Source organism: Echinops telfairi, unplaced genomic scaffold (assembly GCF_000313985.2).
Source record: "Echinops telfairi isolate 266 unplaced genomic scaffold, ASM31398v2 ScPeMD7_18;HRSCAF=68, whole genome shotgun sequence".
NCBI lineage: Eukaryota > Metazoa > Chordata > Mammalia > Afrosoricida > Tenrecidae > Echinops > Echinops telfairi.
The window spans coordinates 76330393-76341877 of record NW_022103915.1 but is presented as its reverse complement, the minus strand read 5'-3'; the positions used below and the strand labels follow the sequence as shown (position 1 = coordinate 76341877).

Sequence of the window (11485 nt, the reverse complement as noted above, 5' to 3'; positions counted from 1 at the left end):
AGAGTTTTTGTAGATGACCTGTGCCCAGGTATGTTTTATCAGAGGCGGGCAGAGGGTCAGAAGGAGGGCTGGGAGAAGGGTTCCCACAGTCTAGTATGGCCTGGTCCCGTGACAGTAAGAGGCCATTGCCCTAACATGCTCATGTCCTACCGTTCTGGGTCCACCGGAAGCCATTGGTAATACTATGCTGATATGGCCTATAGCACTCCACAGTAAAACCACAGGGTGGCCGGTTAAACCTGTTTTGTCTGAACAAGAGATGCCTATCATGTCCATATGGGTAGAAAGTTCAAACAGTCCAAGTGTCAAGTGTGTTGGGCAGTTAGTCAGATGTCAAGTTGGAATGTGAATGCATGTGGAGCCCTGGTCTTGCCTGTCTGAGTGGACTCTCCAGCCCAGGGTACACAGACCCAAATGGGGCTGGGGTTGATTGATTTGCCTAAAGTCAGTTTTGTGGGGGCGGGAGTGATTTCTTTCTGCATTAGGGAAAGCAGTTTACAGAACAAGGAAGGAATCATGCTGGGAAAGGGACTTCTTTAGAAACTCGAGGTAGGGTGATGAGGGTCTCCTGCTGGGAACTAAAAATAATCCCCAAACAATGATTTAACATGAGCTCCATTGAAAAAACAGAGTAAGTTACCAAGATGTGAAAAATATTGGCATAGCACAGAAAATAACAGGCAGGGGTTGCACAGTATGCAAAAATATGTAACCTGATATTATTAGGTGAAAAGACATTACTTGGCCTACTGTTCTAAAAGGCTCGGCATAGAGCTTAGTCTGCAAGCTAGGTTTCTTATTCACAGTCTTAGGCTTTTTTTCCCCCTTCTTCTGATTCTTACTCCTTGAACATATTTGAACATTGAAATTAAAATCACAATAATGTAAATGAAACATTTATGCTAGATTTAATTTCCCTGTAAATATATGCCTTTTAAAAATTATGAATCCAGCTAGATCCAAAGTTAGCCTAAAATATCAGTAATACTTTGAATAATCTTGATATTTTATTACATTTCCATCTGTGCTTGCTACTCTTCTTTTACTTCCTGGAATACTTTTTTTTTTTTTTAATTTAGTATTTCAGTGAATCTATTTTTATTTATTATTATTGTATTTTAATCATTTTATTGGGGGCTTGTACAACTCTTGCCACAATCCATACATACATCCATTGTGTCAAGCACATTAAAGTATAGTCCAGCCCTTCAATGGGTCTGAGGGACAGTGAACTGGCCCCGTTTAAAAAGTTTGAGGACCCTGTCTTACATTGTCCAATGTCTCCCTTCACCCACTTTTCGTTGTCTGTCCCCCAGGGAGGGGGGGTGTATGTAGATCATTGTGATTGGTTCACCCTTTCTCCCTCACCTGCCCCTTACCCTCCTGGTTTCTCTATTCTCATTATTGGTCCTGAGGGGTCTATCTGTCCTGAATTCCCTGTGTTTCCAGCTCTAATCTGTACCTGTGTACATCCTCTGGTCTAGTCAGATTTGTAAGGTAGAATTACGATCATGATAATGGTGGGGAGGACGCATTAAAGAACTAGAGGAAAGTTGTATGTTTCATCGGTGCTGTACTGCACCCTGACTGGCTCATCTCCTCTCCGCGACCCTTCTGTAAGGGGATGTTCCTGTAATACTTTTAGAAACCAATATGGTTATATGAAATGTTAATAATACGGTATTTTCCAAATCAAGTAATATGTGCACCAATTTACTTTGACTATGAAAAGTAATGACTATAGATAAAGAGGTATTTGAAATGTGAGTTGTTTTATATCTGTTTTACTAGAATTAATATTTCAGGTATATATTTTTATTCCAATCATTCAGTTATTTTTCTAATTAAGAATATATTCATAGTTGATGTCCAGTGGAATTTGGCAGAGAGGTAAAGAAGAAGAAGGAGTTTATGGTTTTCTTATAGAAGACATCAGAAAGGAAGTGAATAGAGCTTCTAAACTGGTAAGAGAATTTTACTTGTTAAATCAAATGCAATAAATATAATCAGTACTTGGGCTGTGGTTTCCATCAACTTTATATATGAGGCTTTATAAATGTTATCCTCCACCTTTTATTAATATCAAATATGGTAAGTTTTAGAAGAACATTTTGCATTTTTATAAATGAAAGAGTCTGACTCTGGAAAACACATGTGACAATACTGACTTCACTACCTTCCTTATTCTTATTCCAACTTATCGACACTTAATTTACTTCTGTTTTCATGCTTTTTCCTAGAAATGCAGTGTTTGCAAGAAAAATGGTGCTTCAATTGGATGTGTTGCACCCCGATGTAAACGAAGTTACCATTTTCCATGTGGACTTCAGAGAGAATGTATTTTCCAATTTACTGGCAATTTTAAGTGAGTTGTTGACAAAAATAAAAGATAAATAAATGTTAAGAAAATGGAAGAAAGATATTACAATGATATAATTCCATTGTAGAATTTCTTCTTAAAGCTACATTGAATGTATACATACAATGTAAATAGAAATAACATGCATTTAGTATTTAGGAATATATTCGTTATTTTATATAGTTATTTCTACCTGCTAAGTCTTGAGAAATGCCATATTTGGACAAGGTGTAGTGAGTAATATTTACCTTCATGTTTCAGCTATGTAATAGAGCATGAAACTTAATTTATTCATACTCAGCAAACATTTACACCTATATAAATACAGGGTTTTTTTTATGTCACTCATTAGAATTAATAGTGCACTTTTTTTTCAGGGGGCTTATGTATTTTCTTCTGTGTATATTGAAGTCATTTGAGTGCAAAATTAAATATGCCCCTGAAAATACTTGTTTCCAGAATCCAACTTTTAACATCAAATTGTCTGAATTTTGGCATTTGAGTGTTGTAGGTGTTCTTTGTTTTCAGTCATCATGTCTTGAAACAAAAAGAGATTGTGGCCATGTAATAAAACTGCATTTGAAGTGATTTAGTATATTAGAATACTGACTATATGGTTAATATGTTAAGTGTAAGTTCTCATTTTAAATATTGTATGACGTTGAATTCAATACTATATAGACTCAGTTGTAATAATATTGTATGGGGTTCTGAATATAGATAGTACTTGCTGGTTACTGAAATCTATGAGGTCAGACCACTACACAAAAGTTCATATAATTAAAGTCTTGCTGTCCTTGATCTTAAATTGTGAACCTAATTTATTAGTAACAAGGTACTAGTCTATTGTAGACCAATTATAAGAGATGTGAGTGAATTTTTCTCTTATGTATAGGAATTGCAGTTCTTCAATTTAATTGTGTTTATAACTCATTAAACATTATTTTTAAATTATGTGAATTTTTAGGTCATTTTGTTGGCACCATCGACCTGTTCAAGTAATTCCACCTAATAATTACAGAGACTCCTTACCATGCACCATTTGCTTGGAATATATTGAGCCTGTTCCAACCTATAGCATATTACGAAGTCCTTGCTGTAAGAATGCTTGGTTTCATAGAGACTGTTTACAGGTAAGATAAGGTTTCTTACTGACTTGAATTGTAATTTGAAAAATTACCATCTGCAGTTTGTCAACAACCATTTAGTACCTTAAGTACGACATTTTAAGGTTTTTTAAATCTATAAATTATAATTATGTAATTCTTAACTAGGAATTTCGTTTGTATTTCACAATGTACAAAACAGCTATTTTAATACCTGAGTTTTCCTTAGACATTTAAAAACAGGACATATGAAATGATAACATGACTATAAGTTATTTAAAATTGGCTCCATGCATGGGTTTGGATATGTGGCAGGTCCGATCCATGGGCCTCTCACAGTGTCCCATGCGAAAGCAGACTGTCGCCCCGAACCATTGCCTGGCTTTACCCGTGAGCTTCAGGCACTGAAGCGGGTTGCACAGTGAAAAAAATAATAATAATTAATTAATTAATTAAATAAAATTGGCTCCACTGTTTTTTGTTGATATTTTAAATTCTCAGGTACCAGAGTCTTAACTGAAATAGTTAATGGGGTCTACCTAATCTAGATAGACAAAGCAATACCTGAAGAATTTTCTTTTTCAGTCTCTGAGTTTCCTTAATTTGAAGAGTTAAAGAAAGAATGAATAGATGTGCTAGAATGAGAACTGTGTGATAAGCTTATGTGAAATTTCATTACTGGTAACTAATACAAATGTTTGGTGAGATTTTTGTGAGGAAAAATGAAAGCTTAAGATGAAAGAAATTAATAAAAACTTTTAGCTCTGGGTTTCTAAATAATAGTTGCTATTCTTGGTCAATTTGGATTTCTGCAGTTTTACAGTCTTACTAGTATCATCCCTGTGCCCTAGAATTCTTTTTTCTTTCTTACTGACATTTCTTTGTTTTGTTTTTACTGTGATTTTGATGTCTACCTGCAATTGGTTACATATCCCTACAGGTTCAGAAATGTCAGTAGCATTTTGTTTTCCACTCATGTGCTGCACAAATGTCCTACCTATTCATTGTCTGAACCTCTTTAGTCTCTTCTTTCTTCAAACCATCTACAGATCATTCACCACATCTGTTAGTTCTGCTTGATAAAACTTTTTGTGTATCCATTGAATTTCATCCTTCCTTTTGCAGCTTTAACTGCAGGCATTTATTTTTTACTTTTTCAAGAGTCCACATATGGATCTTCCAATTCACTCTTCACAACTGTCGTTGTGATTTATGTGTATAGCCTTCACGACTTAGTTCCATACTGTCAGAATGTAATCCCTCTGTATACTGTAATCATAGCTCCTTGACCATATGTACCTCCTTGTGCCATACTTCTAAGAATGTTTTTCCCATTTTTCTGGAAAACCTGTTTCTTCTTCTCAACTCCTATTTGGCCTTTTCAGATCCATCTTGTCAGGCTCTTATGTACACCTTTTTCTTTCTGTATATACTATATATATATGAGGGGGCACCCAAAAACCTGGAATTTTTTCCAAAACTATGTATTTAACTTTTTTTTACAGAACAGCGTTATCACCTTCATTAGTAGGCCATTAGTATCACCTTCAAAGTACTCTCCATTACACTTAATACATTTATCTAATCTGTGATTCCATTCTTGGAAACATTTTTTTAAAATCATTTTATTAGGGGCTCATACAACTCTTATCACAATCCATACACACATCAATTGTGTAAAGCACATTTGTACATTCATTGCCCTCATCATTCTCAAAACATTTCCTCTCCACTTAAACCCCCGGCATTAGGTCCTCATTTTCCCCCTCCCTCCCCGCTCCCCCCTCCCTCATGAGCCCTTGATAGTTTATAAATTGTTATTTTGTCATATCTTGCCCTGTCTGACGTCTCCCTTCACCCACTTTTCTGTTGTCCGTCCCCCAGGGTGGAGGTCACATATAGTTCCTTGTAATCGGTTCCTTCTTTCCTACCCACTCTCCCTCTACCTTCCCAGTATCGCCACTCACACCACTGGTCCTGTAGGGATCATCGCCCTGGATTCCCTGTGTTTCCAGTTCCCATCTGTACCAGGGTACATCCTCTGGTCTAGCCAGACTTGCAAGGTTGAATTCGAGTCATGGTAGTGGGAGCGGGGAGGAGACATTTAGGAACTAGAGGAAAGTTGTATTTTTCATCCTTGTTACATCGCACCCTGACTGGCTCATCTCCTCCCCGAGACCCCTCTGCAAGGGGATCTCCAGTGGCCTACTAATGGGCTTTGGTCTTGGAAACATTTTTCCAACTTTCAGTACCTCCCTCATTTTTTCCTTCACCTCTTCTACACCATCAAATCGCTGTTCTTTCATGTCCCCCTTCATTCACAGAAACAAAAAGAAGTTACATGGAATGAGGCCAAGTGAGTAAGGTGTGTGGGGAAAGAAAGGCATGCCATTTTTTGCCAAAAACTGGCACACTGAACTGGCAGCATGAGCAGGTGCATTGTCGTGGTGGCAAAACCAGTCCCTCATCTGCCAAAAATCAGGCTTTTTTGTTGTGGTTGCACACTGTTAAGCAATTTTTCAGTCAGCTTGATTAACAGTCTGACCTGTTGGAATGAACTCCAAATGTACTACTATTAGTCGACATTTTTTTCAGTTCAAGAAGTTGACAAACGTCCACAATGAGGCTTGTCATCAACTGACATTTCACCTTTTTTGAAAGTAGAAAACTACTCGTACACTTGAGTTTTCCCTAAGTCTGTCCTTGAAAGCTGTGTTCAACATCACAACAGTTTCTGCAGCACTTTTCCCAAGCAGGAAACAAAATTTCACAGCCACATGCTGGTCTCTTAAATCATCCATCACAAAAAAGTTTGAGCAAAACTGATTTTTTGAAAAACACACTATTGACCAGAGAGAACTTTCCCAGGTGACGCTAGTGGGCACAGTAACTCAGTGAGTTGCTCTCTGCTTACCTATTAGAAAAAAATGTACTATGAAAGCTCTGCCCAGTAGAGCTTGGGGGGGCGGTGTACCCCCTCATATATAATACTTATATACATAGCAACATGCCTACTCTACGATTCTTTTGAGGTAAGATGAAAGTAGTGTTATGTTTCTATTTTTGGTACCCAGCAGAGTGCTTGCCACTATATATGTTATTGTTTGGAGTCACCAAGTTGCTTATGACTTATAGGTACCCAAACTTGAAAACCAAACCTCCTCCCTTTCAATTGATTTGAACTCATAGCTACCCTACAGGACAGAGTCGAGCCGTCCCATGGGATTTCCTAGGCTAGACGTCTTTGCAGAAGCAGACTGCCACATCTCTCTCCCATGAAATGGTTGGTCAGCTCTAACCACCGACATTTTTATTGACAGCTGAGTGTTTAACAACTGTGTCACCAAGGCTCCTTCATAGTGACATAGCAGTGGTTAAGTATTGTTAAATATATAAATATGTTCAACTTTTTTTTGGGGGGGGGGACTAGAGTCTTTTTCTAATAGGCTCACATTTATTTATTTCTGAATACCTCTTCCTAGTCCTTCTGTGTTTGTATTTGCTGTGAGATTGGGCTTTTATACTCCTGTCTTTATGGATACAGATTTAGTTAAAAATAGAAATATCCTTTATGTAGAAATATCTTTCCTAGATAAATCAACCCAAAAATCTTACTGTCTTAGTAACAGAATATAGTTGACAATGCTATTTGGGAACAGATGACAGATTAGGTACTAAAGATTGAGAGAAAATTAAAGAAAATGTAAGAACAGTATATTTATTAGATTAACCTTTTTTAGTCACTATTTAAATCAGATCTCCAAATTTTAGCAATGTGCCAATAGTCTATAAGAACAAACTTGAGAACTAACCTAGAAAATAAGTTTCTACAATATGTTCAGTGAATAATAGCAAATCTTTTATTACTTATTTTCTTGGGTACCTAGTACTGCTGTAACAGAAAATCACAAGTGGGTGATGGCTTTAACAAATGGAAAGTTATTCTCTCTCAGTGTAGGAGACTAGAATTAAAATTCAAGATGCCCGTTTTCCCTCTGTTGACTTGGGTCTTGACATCCATGGAGTTTTACATGTGTTGTGATATTAATCGTCCCCTAGGTCTAGGAGATTAACAATGCATTTTGCTCCTGGTTCTTCTCTTTCAGTGGTACTTAAGTGGTACTGATGATCTGTGCTTACTTGTTTATCTCTTTTGTGTCTCAAAAGAGATTAATTCACTTAAAATACAGCTTAATCTTATAGATTATATTCTGCCTCATTAACATAACTGCTACTAATCTTGCCTATTAATACAGATGTTAGGATTTATAGCACATAAAATGGAAGATAATTACATAATACCGAAAATCATGTCTAGCCAATTTTGCACACATTTCTGGGGGACACAATTAACTATTATCTAAATAATCTAATGAAAGCTTTAAAAGCCATTCTACTTTTCATTTTAGGTTCAAGCAATAAATGCAGGAGTGTTTTTCTTTCGGTGCACCATATGCAACAATAGTGATATATTTCAGGAAGAGATGTTGAGAATGGGGATTCATATTCCTGAAAAGTAAGTAACCTTTGGTCTTTGGTTTAAAAATAAAATAATCATTGATGTTTGAGTAAGTCATCGTGAAAGGCGAGATGATCATAATCCTGAAAGGTGAAATGTAAAGACTCTGCTTACTCCCAGATTACTAGTTCTTTGCAAACCTGAGCAGTGATGAATTGATTTGTAGTCTCTTCATAAATACTACATTTATGTAGTATATATGTGTGTATAATTTTAATTGATTTATACACAATTATAATCATCAAAATTTTAAAATTATCTAAGACTACTGGGCTGGGGTTTTAAATACATGGAAAAAATTTCTCTGGTTCTCAAAAATGAAGACTCAAGGAGCAGTGGTACAGAAAATGAAAAAGTGGGAAAATACAAGTGTTAGAAATTTTCTGTGTAATTTTCCATGTAGCATTTGAAAATTCTCACTGGGAATCACTGTTGGCTAGAATGACATGAATAGATTTATACCTTTAAGAAGGTGAGTGATTCTAAAAAGAAGGTCTTCCATTGACTCCCCTCTAACCATGGCTCAGGGATATGCACAGCCTTGCTATCATGCACAGTGCACAAAAGTACAGTATGGTAGATGTAGTTAGGTTAAAATTAAACACCTTATCATTTAGTCTCCCTTTGACCCATTTTAAAGCTGTTCTAGTTTTTAATATTTTCTCTCATTTTGATTGAGGTTTTTTCAATTTTTTAATTGTTAGGTTTTTTTGTTTGTATGTTTTTCTGTAAATGAAACTCAGGGTAGGTACATCTATAAAGACAGTAACCGAATTCATGGATTCTTGGAGGTATGGTGGGGGAAGTTGGGGTGGGGAATGGGGAGTTGATTACAAGGAATACAAGAAAGAAGAAAATGTTCTAAAATTGATTGTGGTAATGATTGTACAACTCTTTATGTAATGACTGAAGTATTGAATTGTATGCTTTGGGTTATGTGCCAATAATAAGGGTTTTTTAAAGTTTTATGTTTGTCTTTATGAATTTTTTAAATAACTTTTAGATTTAGCTGTCATTTTATGTATCATTTTAGGTCAAAGTGTACTTTACTATGTTGATTCATTTGCAGAGATGCATCCTGGGAATTAGAGGAAAATGCTTATCAAGAGCTTTTACAACACTATGAGCGTTGTGATGTCCGGCGATGCCGTTGCAAGGAAGGACGGGAATATAATGCACCTGACAGGTATTTCTGGAAGTTTAATTTTCATTACACAACAAAAACACCAAACTAGTTGATATCAAATTGATTTCAAATCATGATACCTCATGTGTTCCCTAGGGTTTTAATGACGGATTTTCCAGAAATGGATCATCACCCCTTTCTTTTGAGACACTTTTGGGTAGACTCAAACCTCCAACAGGATATCTGGCCTTGTTTTACATGGAAAGTGATTTTTTTTCGGAGTCTTCTGCAAACCTTGTGCCCTCCAGTCAATTTCAAGTCATAGTGACCGTCTAGAGCAGGGTTTTAGATGCTGTAGCTTTCGCTGCTAGTAGGTCCAAATCTCTCATGACCGCTTTGGTTAGCAGCTGAGCTGAGTGCTTACCCAGTTTTCCACCAGGGCTACTTTAGGTGTGGCATCTTTATTGTGGTTGTTACAGTATAATTGATAGTATTTAAATTTATCTTTCCTACTAGACTAAAAATTCTTCAAGGTTTGAAATCTTATTGGGGGAATCAAGTAATCTATGTTCTTGCCCAATGTTATTAATTTGATTCCTTTGTAAACACTGACTATTCCTTCCTCAAGAGTTGCACTGTGCCACAGATTTGATTTTATTCTTTATAAACAATAGCGCACCTTGTAGTTCTAAGGAGCAATATACCTAGTAATATTCATTAAATTCGTTTTAGGCCGTTCTTTATTTACCTACATAAACTCCTATTTCTTGTATACCAATGATCAACCAACTAGTAGCTATGAAAACTTTATACCTGGAAGGTATTTTTTAAATTGTGTCCTAGCCTTTTCTCTTGGATATGGACCTCTATTTGGGTACTTTCTTTGTAGTCTTCCTTCTTCTCACCCTAGTGATAGAAAGGCAATTTCCGTGAATGGCAATTTTACCATGGAACTGGGAATGAGGGTTTGAAGCCAAAGAAACTGGTTTGGAAGACTCACTCTGAGGCTGTGAATGTGATTGGGCCTCTGTTACTTGCTTTCTTCTTAAAGGTGAAAATACCAAAGATTCTGCCTACCTACTATCCTTGTAAACAATGGCGGCTGGGTCTGGTGCATAACAAACACTCAAGTTCATGTTAGTTGTCAACTTTCTCCTCGTCAATGGACACAAGTGTCTGCAGAAGAGGGGAATGACATGCATAAAGGATACATACCTGTACAACCTTACCCACACAGGTAGCGGAGGATATGTTTATACCTACCAGAAGTGGGCATCTAGATAACTACCTTTTTTCCCACCTACATATATCCACACACTCAAAGAACCATCTCCCTTCCAATTCAGAAAGGGTTGATATATATCCACACATGAAGTGCCCCCATACAGTATAGACTGGCCCGCACAGCAATGTGAGGAAATCTGGAGAGAGGAGCTAGATGATTGTGTTAAGCACGGCTCTCTAGAGAAACAAAACCGAGATTCTTATGAATATGTATTTAAAATCATATACAGCAGAGGGTTCAGTTCAACTCGCTTCCGTGGAACATTTTATATACTGGAAGTCTTTCAACTCATGTGGGCTACCGGGTCCAAAGTCAAGGAAGCAGACAGTGGAGTCCTCCCTGGGGCAAGGCAAGTAGAGTCTTCCCACAGGCAGCAAACAGCAGGGTGGGTCACCAACAGTCAGGAGCTTAGTGAAGCAGGCTCTGATGGGATATTAAACGCAAGCAATGCAAGGTGATAGGATCTACCCACCTCAGGCTCTTGCCACAGGATCCATGGGTTGGCTTGGCCCACAGTTGGTATAGCTCACAGGTTGAGGCAGAGAACTAGCTAAAGCAGCAGCACACTCTGATTTCCAGAGCACAAGAGCGAGGAGGGCAGGCATTGCAGGGCCATTTTTCACTTTGCCTCCAATCAAATTGCAACCTGATTAATCCCACATGTTCCTTTTGGCCGGGTTGGCACAATAAACCTATCACAATCCTCCCCCTGCCAACTTGGCACTTATACACAATTCTTTAGCCATCTATAATTTCCAGACATAAATAAAATCACACTTACTCTTAACATCATACATTTTTTATACATATAAATGAAAACACACTGAATCGAATTGTATCTGGTACATCAGACATGAACAAAGGAAAGATTTTCAATAAGCACATAAAGAAGAAACATTGACAGGCACAAACTTCACTTCTGCAAATTCATCATGTGGTTGTAACTGATAGATAGAACTACCTTCTTTTACTACCCATTCTGTATTACCTTTGCCCTTGGCCAGCACCTCAACTGGCTATGGTTTTTTGCCTGATGGGGTGACCCAGACCTTCATTCCTGAGGGGTCTGGTTCATTATAAGTCCTGTCAG

At 37.2% G+C, this 11485-nt stretch overlaps 1 protein-coding gene and 1 non-coding gene across 3 annotated transcripts in view; both read left to right on the top strand.

Annotated features, from left to right (window-relative positions):
* Positions 1 to 11485, top strand: part of G2E3 (G2/M-phase specific E3 ubiquitin protein ligase) — an 82244-nt gene that overhangs the window by 47614 nt on the left and 23145 nt on the right. For both annotated transcript variants that reach the window (XM_045287955.1, XM_045287954.1), the window contains 5 exons: positions 1863 to 1964; positions 2241 to 2365; positions 3327 to 3492; positions 7875 to 7981; positions 9054 to 9170. In XM_045287955.1, the coding sequence (XP_045143890.1) occupies positions 1866 to 1964; positions 2241 to 2365; positions 3327 to 3492; positions 7875 to 7981; positions 9054 to 9170 (614 nt within the window). In that variant the 5' untranslated portion in view covers positions 1863 to 1865. The remainder of the gene's footprint in view (positions 1 to 1862; positions 1965 to 2240; positions 2366 to 3326; positions 3493 to 7874; positions 7982 to 9053; positions 9171 to 11485) is intronic.
* Positions 3758 to 3889, top strand: LOC115868880. The gene has a single exon (XR_004045841.1). It is a non-coding gene; the product is annotated as a small nucleolar RNA SNORA42/SNORA80 family (small nucleolar RNA).